At 45.8% G+C, this 15,041-nt stretch overlaps 1 protein-coding gene across 1 annotated transcript in view; it reads left to right on the forward strand.

Moving 5' to 3' along the window:
• AGBL4 (AGBL carboxypeptidase 4) overlaps positions 1–15,041 on the forward strand; it is a 1,384,238-nt gene that overhangs the window by 1,266,211 nt on the left and 102,986 nt on the right. Inside the window, exon 9 of the mRNA XM_055587120.1 lies at positions 14,881–14,992. Coding sequence (XP_055443095.1) covers positions 14,881–14,992 — 112 coding nt within the window. The remainder of the gene's footprint in view (positions 1–14,880; positions 14,993–15,041) is intronic.

Here is a 15,041-nt window from a genome sequence, read left to right on the forward strand (position 1 = left end):
GGGGCAAGACCTGTCTCTCCCTGGCTTCAGTTCCCCTCTGCCTTCTTGGAAGAGGAAAATGAAGTGCAGATACTTCTCATCATTTAGCAGAGGCGCTGGAGATAGGCTCTGTCAAGAATGGTACAGCTACAGCACAGATGAACCTGGGGGACGTTACGCTGAGCGAAATAAGCCAGACACAAAAAGACAGATATTTTATGATTCCACTAATATGAAGTACTTAAGCGTAGTCAAAATCATAGAGACAGAAAGTAGAATGGTGATTTCCAAGGGCTGGCTGGTGGAGCTGGGGGAGGAGAGTTATTGTTTAATGGATATAGAGTTTCAGTTTTACGAGAGGAAAAGGTTTGGAGATAGCTGGTGGTGATGGTTGCACAACATTGTAAACATACTTAATACCACTGAATACACTTAAAAATGATTAAAATGGTACATTTTATGTTATGTGCATTTTATCACAATGTAAAAATAGTGGTATAACTTATCAATGCAGTTTGAGCATCTTTGGAGAGGTTTAGGGGGGGATCTCAGGCCTGGAAGGATGGGGGGATCAACACTGTGACTTCAGGTGCTTATAGAGACAAGAGTTACGAGGCAGAGGTGGGCAGGCCTTTGGTGTCCAGGGGAACGGGCTGAGGAGGTCTATGGTTGTTGGTGGCTCTCACCGTCCTGCAGTGGGTCGGCCATCCCCACACAGGGCAGCCTTATTCTCTCTCTCCGCCACCTCCTCCTCCCCATCACTTCCCTTGCAGGGGAGACACCCTCCATCCCTACCTGTACCCCACTGGGCCTGGGTGATGTGCAATTTTCCTTGCAGCTGAGAAACAGACTCTCCATCTCTACATGACAATATGAATCTCTGCATTAGGTTTGCATTTCTTAATTAGGTGCTTGTCATTGTGTATTCCATAGAGTCACGTGTAAGTAAACAGTCGTAGACCTTTGAATAAATTTATTGGTTTTATTTATGTTTCTGGGCATAAAAATCTATAATTACCAGGTACAGCCTTCGTATAACTGATATTTAATGACAATTACTTTTTGTTACCATAGAAATGAGCCCAACGTAGTTACCCATAATTTCTCATTTCCCAAACCTCACACATGCTGAATTGCAATATTACCATAGTAATTGCCTATTAGTCATCATAAAATACGCAGTTACGCAAAAGATATCAGGATGCTGTGAAATTTCTCATCTTTGGGAAGCCTCAGTGCTTCTTGAGAGTCTGGAGATGGGGGAGAGGAACAGTCCTCCACGGGTGGTGCAGAAATGATTCAGCTTTACCGCACGGCGCTGCAGACCCCGCAGTGGAAATGGATGCTGCTACAACCCGCAGACTTGCAACACATTCTGTCTGTTGGCCCTGGTGAGCTTTACGTAGCAAAGAATGCTCCAGCGCAGTAAATCCAATTTAACTAAGGTTTGTTGAGGGCCTGCTGAGTGTCAAGCCCTGTGCTGCGCCTTAGGGAAGCAGATGGAGATCAGAGGCAGCCTTTGGCAATAAGAGGCCCAGTATTTGTACTAGAAGGGTGTGTGTCATGCTGTGGAAGCCTGGACATCATCAGAGCTAGTGTCTAACTGCCTACTAACCACACATTATATATATCATCCCTGCTAACACTCAAAACAACCCTGAGGTGGAGGTAGTATTATGGCCCCTTTTTAATTAGAGAAGCAAATTGAGGCCCAGAGATACCAAAGAACTTGCCCTGGGTCCCCTAGCAGGAAGGGTCAGATCAGGTTTATGAATCCAAGCTGGCCAGGCCTAGCCTGCTACAAATTAGTCCATGGCTACACTGTGTTGTGAACTCAGGGAGTGATTCCTTCTGACTAGGGGTGATGAGGGAAGGTTTTTGAAGAATGTATACAGTCCACCAGACATAGAAGGGATATAAGGAGAAATTTTTACAGCAATCATCATTACATATGGCAGAGGGTAAAACACCAGGGGAGGTATTTCCAGCACACACATACACACACTTACAAATACAAACATAACACACATATAAATACACACATAGGGACACATACACACGCATGCACAGACGCTGTAACCGACCAACCCCACTCACCTCAATAGCCAAAGAAGGAAACATTCCTAACTGTCCAAAATAGAACGGAAAACAAAATTAGCTATGTAAAAAATATGCGTCAGTATTCTATTTGTTCTTCGACAAGCATAAAACTGTGCGTTTTTCATCAACTGGAAGTGAGCACAAAGATCCACTGCAAGTTGCCTCACCAATTGGTATCTGCCAGCCCCTTCTCACTATGCCTCCTTCCCTACACAGGCCACATGCCCGCCCCCCCGCCAGCTTGCTGCCTCTCTCAGCCTCGTCAGCCTTGGAGTGGGATGGGGCCTCAGAGATAGCTTGTCCATGGCCCCACCTAGGGCAGGGGAACCTTAAGAAGCAGCACACTAATGCCAGCTCTGACTATTAGAGGCTGTTTATATCCACGCTAATGGAGAAGGAAATGGCAACCCACTCCAGTGTTCTTGCTGGAGAATCCCAGGGACGGCGGGGCCTGGTGGGCTGCCGTCTAGGGTCGCACAGAGTCGGACACGACTGAAGCGACTTAGCAGCAGCAGCATATCCACACTAAACCTGTCAGCCATCATTTCTGCATTCTGCCCCTGAAGGATTAGTCAGGTTCGACCCATCTTCTACGTGGTAGCGTTTCAGCTGTTTGAGGATTGTGTGCCCCCACACCTCCCCAACTCCTCACTCACTCCAACCACTGTCAGCTCCCGTTCTCCAGGCTGAACACCCCCAGAGCTTTATGACTTTCCATATGTGAGCTGAAATCCAGTCCTCTCCCAGTCCTTCCTGCTGTCTTCTGAACATGCTCCAGATGTTCGTCATGGTCTATATTTGAGACGTGGTGTCCAGGATGGAAAAGTTATAATGATGAGTGTTGATGATGATGATGGTGATGATGGTGGTGCTGATGACCATGATAATGGTGATGATAAATAGACTATTGAACCTCCTGGATCTGGTCTTATTCTAGGTATTTTGCATGTATTGTTTTATTTAATTCTTAACTCTATTGTTATTCTCATTTTACAGATGAGGAGACTGAGGCATAGGTAGATTAGGTAACTCCCTTAAGTTCATAGAGCTAGCTAGCGGCACAGGAGAAGGAAGGAATCATCACAAGCCTAGTTCTGGGGACATACTTCTCCTGGTACAGCCTACTTGCCTATCGCTATCTGACATTGACCTCTTGTCAACCTCAATCGTTCCACTTGCATCCCTGCTAAGTCACAAGCCCCACACTCCAACCACCCTCCCACCCTTCCTTCTCTGAGAACCTTACAAGAAAGCATAGACTGGGCAGAAATCACACTGCTCCTTTGAGCAAAGAGGAAACCAAGCCACAGAGAGGCTAAGTAACTTGCTCAAGGTCACACAGTATGTGAGTCACATAGTTTTTCAAGATGAAGCGCAAGTGACACAGGGGCCAGACCAAGCCTTACCTCCCAGAACTCTCTCCCATTTTATATAACCTGAGTGATGTTTCTACAGAGGCTGAAAGGACACAGGGGCTGGCAGCATAATCAGGTGTCTAACCCACGAGTGCACACCGCCAAAACCAATTATTCAAATGAGCTTCCCAGCCAGGTTCCACAGAAAAGGCCAGATGGCTAGATGTCTGTGGAGATTGCTCCCCATCTCTCTCCCTTCAAGTAGCCTTTCAAAGTTAGAGTTGATAGTGAGTTGATTTTAATAATTGATTCTACAGTGAAGACAGGCCTCTGTGGGACAGTTACCCAGAATTAGGGGCTGGGGAGTCCGGAGGAGCAAAACATTGTGATGGAATCAAGAACTTCATGGGTCCCAGTCTTAGTTCCGAAACCACTGATGGAATAGCATCAGTTCCATGTGCAATCCTTTGGGGGCGCCCTATATACCGTCAGAAGGAACCTATACTCGTCAACCTTGTCTTCAAGGTGGGCACAGCATTCAGGAAGCTCTTCCTCAGCCTCACCTCCCACTGTCTCCCTTGTTGATGTTCAGTGGCTCAGTGGATTCTTTGTGACCCCCTGGATTGTAGCATGCCAGGCTTCCCTGTCCCTGATTATCTCCCTTGCCCCATGCTCAAATGCTCACTCAGCAAGTACTTTGTCCCAAGCATCAACTGGGGACCTGCGGTGGGCTTGGCCCATGCTTGCCCTCAGGGAGCAGGTGCTGGTGAGCTGGATCTTGAGGGATGAGTGGGTGTTAGCCAGATAGAGAGATCGGCAACACATTCTCAACCAAAAGAATAATACTGTTAAGTAACAACAGTGATTATAATAATATAAGCATGAATGGAATTTTACAAGTTGTCAGACCCTATTCTAATAATTTTTAATGATTATCCCCTCTGGAGATGTAGGGGTGATAACTCATCATGCTTCTGCTCCCGCTCTCAGCCTACTACCACCCATGTAGGAGTAGATACAGGGATCAGAAAGATAGAGGTCAAAATGTTAGCTTTACTATTGATAGAAGCAGGATTTGGAAGCCATAGCTTGTATCTGTGGCTAAAATTGGCCTTCTTATACTTCACCCCAAAATTCAACTTCCCCACCATCCACAATTAAAAGATGCTTTCTTCTTGGAAGTAAAGTTATGACAAACCTAGACAGTATATTAAAAAGCAGAGATATCACTTTGCCAACAAAGGTCTATCTAGTCAAAGCTATGGTTTTTTCCAGTAGTCATGTACGGATGTGAGAGTAGGACCATAAAGAAGACTGAGTGCTAAGGAATTGTTTCTTTTGAACTGTGGTGCTGGAGAAGACTCTTGTGAATCCCTTGAACCTACTGTGTAGGTTCACACACTTAACAAAGGCTAAGGGGGCAGGTGGAAGCTGACAAGCCTAGCTACTTGGAGGTTTTATACCAGCATGCAGAAGGGGGTGCATTTTGTAACGAGCTCGTAAGACATATAATGTGCAAGGCTTGTGTGTAGAGACTGGGGGACATGATGCAAGAAGCTGGAGGAATAAGTAGGGACTGGTTTGTGGAGGATCCTGAGTGTCACACCAAGAATGAAACCATAAGACCAGCTAACATGTATGTAGCGCTTATCTCAAACAAGGCAGTATGCCCAGCGTTTACATTACTGATCCCATTCAATCCTTTAAAAAACCCTCTGAGGCAGGCAGAATCCATATTTTGCTGATCAAGTCTGAGGCCCAGAGAGGTTAAACCACCAGCTGATCCGTGGCCACACCAGAATCTTACTCAGGCAACATGGCTCTGGAGTCCACATTTGCAACCAAAGCCACTTCTCAGGCTCAGACCAGGTGGGCAAGGGTCTTGGCAGTTTCCAGATCTGTGAAGAGCTAAAGAACTTTTCTTCCCTCCAGTTCTTCCTCTGCCTCTTTTCAGTAAAGAAATGGAAATAGCTAATTCCTGGCCCCAAGGGCTGGGGTTTTTCCCAGGTGGCTCAGTGGTAAAGAACCTGCCTGCCAATGTAGGAGATGTGGGTTTCGTCCCTGGGTTGGGAAGATCCCCTGAAGAAGTAAATGGCAATCTACTCCAGTATTCTTGCCTGGAAAATCCTATGGACAGAGGAGCTGGTGGGCTACAGTCCATGGAGTTACAAAGAGTCAGACTCAACTTAGTGACTAAACAACAAGCCTCAAGGGTCTTTAGACAATGTGCCCTCTTGAGCCTTTAAAATGGTTCTCTACTCTTTGTCAGTGTTCTTTATAGAGAGAAAAATAATCCATCAGTTCTGGAATTGACTTTCAACTCTACCCTTACATAGCTGTGTGACCTTGGCATTAGTTTTCCCATCTTTGAAATATGGAAATTGGGTTTTATGAAACCTTAGATCCTTCTGACTGGTGACTGGCTCTCAGAATTGCTTTCAGTTTCAGTGTGGAAATCCCCCCAGGTCCAGCAGGAGCCTAGAAGGAGGGGGCTGAATCCCAGAGCACATGCTCTCCACAGGGAGGGAAAGGGTGCTCCAATACTTCTCCTTGTCCACTAGGAATAAGCTCTGGGAGAAGGGGCACCAGAGAGTCTAGGGTTAGAGATGACCCTTTTCCCAGGTGTGGTCTCAGTGCTCCCTTCCCCAGTCCTACCACCTTGCCAGAAGGACCACCACGACAGGGTCAAGACCTTGCTGACCCATAGAGGTCAGACCCCAAGTGCTCATTCTGGCTCTGCTGCGAACCTTGGGCACACCCAGGGCCACCTCCCACAGACATGTAGTTTGTGCACTGCACACAGGCTCCTGGTCCAGGGGCCAAGGTGGGCTGCAACTCTGCTCCCATCTGGCCAGAGCAAGTGCCCACCCAGATGGGTACGTGTTTCTAAGTTGTCAACCAGGAATGACGGGCAGTTTGGCCGTTTGCGTAAAGGTACCTTTCATGCTAGGTCCTGCTTGAGGCCCAGTTTCTCCATTTAAAAGCTAAGGGTATTTCATCCACCCCTCAGCTCATATGAGTCCCTCTGTCAGGCACTGAACAGACTCCCAGGGCTGCCACAAGAGACTAGAGTGATAGTTAAGAATATAGGCTTTAGAGCTGGGCACACCAGGTTCAAGTCCTGTCTCTGTCCCTTTTCCTTGCTGGGCTAAGGGCAAATTACTTAACCTTTCTGTTTATTTCCATTTCTTCACATTACTGTGAGTTGGCTATGTACCTGACACTGGGCTAACGCTGAAGACTCAATGGCAAATGAAATTGACTTAGCTCTGCCCTCCCAGTGCTTTTAGATCTCTGAGCAAAGCATGAATTTGTCCAAGATCTTAAAACGACTCAGTGGTAGATCTGGGACTCAAACCCAAATTCTTCTGAGTTGGAACCTACGTGATTATCTATCCTCCTCTCTGCCTCCACAGCCTGGGCCACATCCCTGTTGTGATCACATAAGAAGGAACATGAAGGAAATGCTTTAAACATCTCAGTGGTGGTGATGGGGAGTGGATTGATATAATTGCCCCTTGTGTGTGTGTTTGGGACAAAGAGCACTGCCCATTACCCTCTGTTTCCACTGCAGCAGGGCCCAGCCCACCTGCTAAGCATTTTGCAGCAGCTGTTGATGATAGATTGCCTGGCATTCTGACACTGGCCAATCAATAGAGCTGGAAGTTGCCTCGGGCCAAGGGCAATTGAATCTCAACCTTTTAGTGCCATTAAATAAAGCAATATTTATTTTGCTTTTGGTGCAAATATGCTTAATCCAATTCAGCTCATTGATAATGCTGAAAAACTGCTGCATTTGGGGGACAATTGTGTGCATGCCCTATATATCTCCACTTGTCCACGCCACCCTTCCAGGATCACACAGCCCCACATGCTCAGGGTGAGGTTGATCTGGAGCCACCAAACTGCCTTCCTCTCTACCCTTTAGAGGAGATGAAAAGGAAATCATAAGGAGGGGAATTAAAATCATCGCTCTCGTTTCAGCTGCTATTGTTGTAACAGGGATGAGGTGTGATGTCCTTCACAAGATGGAGCTGTTTATTTGCCATTTAAATAATGTCCTCCAGAAACATTGTATCTCTCCCATTGAGCAGAGGAGGAGGAGAGCAGTACAGGAAGAGCAGACAAGGGAGTAGCCTAGCATCTCTTTCATAGATCATATAACCTCCTTGATGGCTGGAGGGATTGCCAAGGGTCACTGAGTTCAGTCAGACCTGGGTTTGAATCCCAGCTCTATATTTTACTGGTTGTCAAATGACCTTCTGAAGGTCATATCTCTCTTGGATTTTATTTGCTCATTTTTTAAATGGGGATAAATTCTACCCACCTCACTGGGTTATCGTGAGAGTATCTGGCATGTAACAAGTGCTTAAATACTTTTCAATATATGTCTTCAAGTAATTATCTGGACCTTGTTTGCAAACCTTCAGGGTATTTGTTCATGCATTTGTTCATCTATTCATTTACTCATTTATTTAATAGATATATTGAACCTTCTCTGCACTTGGGTCTGTAGTATACGAAGTTGGAATGGAGGTGGGCAAGATGACACAGACATAGTCCCCACCCTCACTAGGCTGACAGTTTCGAAGAAAAAAGGAAAGATACTCAAGAGTATTTCCTGCTCAAGAGAAAGATGTTACATATTACATGAATAGTCCATGGAATTCTCCAGGCCAGAATGCTAGAGTGGGTAGCCTTTCCCTTCTCCAGGGGATCTTCCCAACCCAGGGATCGAACCCAGGTCTCCCACATTGCAGTCAGATTCTTTACCAGCTGAGCCACAAGGGAAGCCCAAGAATACTAGAGTGGGTAGCTATCCCTTGTCCAAGGGACTTCCCAACCCAGGAATCAACCCGGGTCTCCTGCCTTGCGGGTGGATTCTTTACCAACTGAGTTACCAGGGAAGCCACATATTACACAGTTATTTATAAACTTGACTTTCATAAATTTGTATTTTTTAGAATGGTCCTAATGTCAAATATTCTATCTCATTGGTACCATAAATAGCCCCACTTGTATCAGAACTTGGGTCCTTATTTTGAGCCCATTCAGAAATTTTACCTTGAAAATGAGTAACAAAATAATAGAGGACCAAGGAGACAAAGGCCCAGAGTAGAAACCCTGGCTTTCACACACAGTGACTCTAAAGTGGTGATCATAGGGGTGAAAGCCAGGCATCTGGAGGTCATCTTGTTCATTCCCCTGTCTTTAGGCAGTTGATTTGGGTCCTGAAACCACTGATGAGAAACAACCTGCACCAGCACTGACCTCCTAGTGCCCGTGACCCAGTGAAGGACACAAGCATAACACTGTTAAGAATGTATAGAATTTCCCTGACTTTGTACATGCCACCAACTCTGGAATGTTCTCTCTTGTCTTGACTTTGACAAACTTCCCATCTTCTCTTCAAAGCTCTGAGAAACATCAGAACTCCTAGAGGTAAGGATTGGGTCTGATGCAAATCTCAAATGTTGGAAAACTCATGCAATAAATGTTAGTTCAGTTCAGGTCAGTCGCTCAGTTGTGTCCGACTCTTTGCGACCCCATGAACTGCAGCACACCAGGCCTCCCTGTCCATCGCCAACTCCCGGAGTTCACTCAAACTCATGTGCATCAAGTCGGTGATGCCATCCAACCATCTCATCCTCTGTCGTCCCCTTCTCCTCCTGCCCCCAATCCCTCCCAGCATCAGAGTCTTTTCCAATGAGTCAACTCTTCACATGAGGTGTCCAAAGTATTGGAGTTTCAGCTTTAGCATCAGTCCTTCCAATGAACACCCAGGACTGATCTCCTTTAGGATGGACTGGTTGGATCTCCTTGCAGTCCAAGGGACTCTCAAGAGTCTTCTCCAACACCACAGTTCAAAAGCATCAATTCTTTGGCGCTCAACTTTCTTCACAGTCCAACTCTCACATCCATACATGACAGCTAGAAAAATCATAGCCTTGACTAGACGGACCTTTGTTGGCAAAGTAATATCTCTGATTTTTAATATGCTGTCTAATTTGGTCATAACTTTCCTTCCAAGAAGTAAGCATCTTTTAATTTCATGGCTGCAATCACCATCTGCAGTGATTTTGGAGCCCCAAAAAATAAAGTCTGACACTGTTTCCACTGTTTCCCCATCTATTTCCCAGGAAGTGATGGGACCAGATGCCATGATCTTAGTTTTCTGAATGTTAAGATATTGATAATTCTTTATTATTTGGCATTTCATTTAAAAACTTTATCAATCCCTTTCCTAGACTATGTTGTTCTCTTTGTATTTCAACCTGCTGCTGCTGCTGCGTCACTTCAGTCATGTCCGACTCTGTGTGACCCCAGAGACAGCAGCCCACCAGTCTCCCCCATCCCTGGGATTCTCCAGGCAAGAACACTGGAGTGTGTTGCCATTTCCTTCTCCATTTCAACCTGACCTTATTCAAAATGTATGCTTCTTCCAACTCCCTAGCTTTGGAGGTAAAGCCCAGTTAGTGATGCCTTTGAATCATTTAATGAGAGAGCTGGAAGAGTCCTTTATGCATGAAGTGTAGCCCCCTCATTCTACAAAATGCATGAAGCCTAGGAGAGGGAGAGGACTTTCCTAAGATGACATAGACATTAGAGGTGAGGCCTGTCCCCTGGCCCCTAGGCAGAGCTCCTACAATTTTACTAAGATGTTTTCTTCAATAAATATCAGTCTTTCTACTGATAGACTGGTTGCCAATAGAAGCTTTCTTTAAAAATCAGCTCAAAAAGAACCCAGAACCGGTACTGCTGATTTAAGAGTTCCACGAATGCTTTAGCTTCTAAAGCACTCCAGGATTCTTGAGGATTGAGTTGCCTTTGAATCCCCAGCCATACTCTGCTTTCATCTGAAGGTTGGATCAAGGAGTGGTTCTTTCAGGATCTCTCAGCAATGACACTTTTCCTTCCATTTTGAATCTCACTTTTTGAATCAGAGAGGCTCTCGGGAAGCAGCATGACCAGGTATGAAGATCATGGAGTCCAGGGCCAGGACATCTCCTGGATTCCAGTCTGGGCCCTGTGCAGTACTGGTTAGCTGACCTTGGAAGAGTGGCTTATTTTCTCTGGCCCTCAGTGCTCTCACTTAAAAAAAAATGCAATCTGCCTGTGTGGCTGGATGTTTCTGAGAACTATATAGGATATAGGAAAATGCTTGAGAAAGAATGAAATGTTCATTCAACAACTACATCTTTAATGTCTGCTGTAGTCCAGGCTTTTTGTCAGGCACAGGAATACAAACATGAATAAGGCCTCATCCTTGCACTTGAGGAATTCATGGTCTGGTGGGGAAGACAGTCTTAACAATGACTATATCTTATGTGGTAGCCACCCCGATGCGGGGGCGATGGATGCCACAGGAGCAGAGGAAAAACACCCACCATGTGTTTGCAGAGAGTAAGTCAGCAAGCCTTCCTGGAGGAGATGATATTTAGGCTCAGACAATTTCAACAATGTACCACGGTTACCACTGCCGTCACTGGCTCCCCTTTCTTCAGCGTTCATTCTGTCTGAGGATTCTGCTGAGCCATTTGTAGACATTAGCTCATGTGTGCAGTCCAGGTCAAGGTTGTTATCTTCATTTTACATATGATAAAACAGAAACCCAGAGGGGTTTTTAAAAAAGAAATTTTAAGGTCACATAGCTGGTAAGGAGTACACCAAAACTTAAGCCTAACTGACCTCCAAAGCGTCTAGTCTTCCCAACATAACCTCATTGTTCTGTGTTATTCTGTGGGGGAAGGCTGAGACTGATGGAGAAAGTCACTGGAAGACAAATTTCAGCTAAAGACAGGGAAGATTTTCTTAACAGAGCTTTCCAAGAATGAGATAAGCTGTTTGGGGGGATGATGACTACCAGGGCCTGGCGGTGTCATGGAACAAGTGACTTGGCCAAGACTTTGCTGAAGGCATTCTTATTTGGAAGAGGGAGAAGTAAGAAAGCTAACCATCTCTAAGGATACAGTTGTTTATGATTAAATCCTGTTATCAATGACAGTGTTCCCTTCCAAATTTTTAGGTGCTCAGTGAAGGCTAGAAAAACTCTGTGGGAACAACACCCAGATCAATGGTTTCACCTGCTTGGTGACCAGCCACTGGGAAGCTGACAATATAAAGGACCTGCTGGAGTTTTCCATAAATTTGTCCACAGAGCCATACAGTTAGAGATGCTTTCAGTTAAAGAAATAGGGACTGACCCTTCCACTTAAAAAAATTAAATTTATAGGAAGGGGCTAACAGAATGAAGCAGAAGCTGGAGGTCCAGATTTGGAAAACAACCAACAGAGTAGCTCTGGAGGACAGAAAAAAAGGCTGTTGGCAGGAACAATCTGCCTCTGTTCCACCACAGCAGTGCTGTGTGACCCAGCTGCCAGCCTCGCATCACCTGATCCAAGTTTAAGTCCTGAGCAGAAGTAGCCGTGGCCTAAGTCTGGGTTTCTCGCTGCTCCCCTGACTGCCAGGTCATGCGGCCCATCTCTCTTGTGTGGTGAGAGAAAAGGCGACACCGCAGTCTCGGCATCTTGTAACGGTACAGGAATGAACTCTCCCGAACTCTGCTCCATCTAGTCACAGTCAGACACTGGCACTGACAGAAGAAAATGGACAGATGCCTACGACATTAGGAGGGAAGACAGCATGGATATAAACTCAGATCTGCCTGATTTCCAGAATGGGGGAGAAAGCCAGGAGGTCATCCCTGACCACCACTGTCCACTGCCCACGCCAGCCCCTGATGGATCGCAAATCTATCAGTTTACGCCACTCATACAGCATGTAGCACAAAACCGTGACAAAATACAAGGAGACATCATAACATTTCTGATTGCCACCATGTGCCGGAACTTGTGTGAAGTTAAAGTTGTTACATGTATTATCTCATTTAATTCTCATCACAGGGTCCTGAATTATAAATGCACATGAGCCTGTGAGCAGATCTTCTTTCTCTAGACTATGTTAGACTGTGTTTCTTGTGAATTTCTTACCTGGAATTGTGAGAATGTTCATAAGCTGATCATGACTTCACTGGTTCTCTCAGCAAAGTTATTTGTAGCCTCTCTGTGCTTCAGTTTCCACATCTGCAAAATGGGCATAGTAAAGCACTCCCTCATAAGGTTGACATTAATGAAGTATTTCACACTTAGTACAGTACTTAATTTTTGAGACAAACAATATCAGAAAGTTCTGTTGACTGTGACCCCTTGATTGTGATGGTAATGATATTGTAACATGCATGTAAAACTCTGTTTCCACTCTACCATCAGTGAGAAGCCAGCATCAGCACCTGAGTCATCTAAATACAGAAATGTGAAGCTAAAACAGTGAAGCTACTTGCCAGGCACCAGAGGCCCTTACATTTCCCCTCCCACTCCCTTTATAATTCACTGTCACCACCTCCTCACTACATGCTCTGTGATTTGATCAACCCAAATTGCCCACATTCCTCCAAAAGCCTGGGTGGCTTCATAATTCCTTTCTTTGCTTACACTTTTCCTTCTGTCCCTACACCATCAAACATTCGTTCAGTAAGACCCAACTCAAATGGCTTCTCCTCAATGAAGCTTTTTCCCATGTGTCCCCATGAAACATTAATTATTCCCCCATGGGGTTCCTGGCCCACTTATTTTAAGTGAGAGAGGAAATTTTTATTATTTACTCCCCAACCACCTTGAAGGTGAGATAGTCTGAGTGGTCCTACTGGTGGTCCCCGGTAGAGTCCTTTTTATTTTTTTTCTGAGCAAGGTGATAGGTGGAATGTGTATGTAATAAGTTGTAGTAGTAATATATAGTTAGTCACTCAGTCGTGTCCAATTCTGAGACCCCATAGACTCTAGCCCGCCAGGCTCCTCTGTCCATGGGATTTTCCAGGCAAGAATAATGGAGTGGATTGCCATGCCCTCCTCCAGAGCATCTTTCCAATCCAGGGATCAAACCCAGGTCTCCTGCATTGCAGGCAGATTCTTTACCATCTGAGCCACCTGAGAGGGGGGTTAAATTTTATTACTTAAGGAATAGAGGGAAGGGTTTGGGAAACAAGATGGGATGGATTAAATAGTAAGACAGGGATAGAGAGAAAAAGGGGGACATTTGGGCAAAGAAAGGCCATCATCAGTTTTAAATCTGATTAAAAATCTGCAAAGAGCAGAATTTTATCCTACACGTGATGGAGAATCATAGATGAATCTTGATCAAGGAAGCATGATCATCAGATCTGTGTGGGAGACATTCTGGAGACAGGAGAAGGATGGGTACAGTCATTTGAGTTGTGAGCAAGCGCAGGGTTTCTGAAGTTGTCCCTCAGCCTGGGCTGGCCTGGAGAGTGCCTACAGCATGCAAAGGTCCAGCAGTTGGAGAGAGAGACCCAGAGACCTGGGAAAGGTTCCTCCTCCCAAGGACGAGTAGGGCTTTGAGTCGGTCTGGAGGAAGAGCAGGAGGAAGAGGGAGATGGGGAGGTCAGAGGTCACGGTCACTTGTCCTAGTGAAGTAATGAATGTGCCCAAGGGAGGTCATGGAGAAGGTGGGCAGAGTAGCTCTCACAGAGCAGGTGACCTGTGAGCTAAGATTGGTGCTAAGTGAGAATGAATCCTGTACCTATCTGGAGGAAGAGGCTTCCAGGCCGAGGGGACAAGCTGTACAAGAGTCCTGGGGCTGGAAGTACCCAGTGTGTTGGAGGAACAGTAGGAGCCCAGAACCTGGCACGAAAGCAGCAGGGGGTGGTGTAGGAGCTGAGCTCATAGCAATAACAGAGGGGACCACATGGTTGCTTGTAGCTGGCGGTAAGGACTTTGGCTTCCACTCTGCATCTATAGAGAACCATTTGAGCAGAGAAGAGCCATAATCAGACTTACGCTTTAATAGGATCACCCTGTTTATTGTATGGGAAGTGGGGAATGGGTATCTAGGATGAGAGGTAGGGTGGGAGGTACAAGGGGGAAACATGACCAGGTAAGAGAGTATTACAATACTGAACTTGGTCCAAGCTCAAAGTGGCAGTAGTGGAGGTGATAAAGCAGTGCTCGGTTCTGAGTATATTTTGAAGGTAGACACAATGGACTGGCTGTGAGTGTGAGACAGGGAGGAACAGTGCGGATGCCAGTGGTTTGGCCTGAGCCTTCTTTCTGGCCCTGTAGAGAAGAAGCACATGTGTCGATGGTCTTGCATGAACACGGAAGTGAGACGGCTCCACAGAAATATGTTTGAACCTCTCCATGACTCAGTTTTTTTTCCTGTCAAGTGAGAATTATAATAGCAGTGCCCTCATAGTGCTGTTGAAAGGAAATGAATTAATACATGTAAAATATGCTCAGTGCTATCTCTGGCCAAAAAAAAACTGCACTAGGTAAGTGACATAATGACTGCTCCCACTCCTAACTGTATTTTGGAGAAGTGAGGAGCTTGGCTTGTCCTCTGTGTACTGACTCTGACTTTGGGTACTGCCTAGGTGCTCTCTGATGGGGTTCGACCTGAACCGCCACTGGCTGGATCCCTCTCCGTGGGCCCACCCCACCCTGCATGGGGTGAAACAGCTCATCATTCAGATGTACAACGACCCTGTGAGTAACTGAACCTCCTCAGCTTTTGCTGGTCTGACAGCTTGATCTG

This window comes from Bubalus kerabau, chromosome 6, assembly GCF_029407905.1.
Source record: "Bubalus kerabau isolate K-KA32 ecotype Philippines breed swamp buffalo chromosome 6, PCC_UOA_SB_1v2, whole genome shotgun sequence".
Lineage (NCBI taxonomy): Eukaryota > Metazoa > Chordata > Mammalia > Artiodactyla > Bovidae > Bubalus > Bubalus kerabau.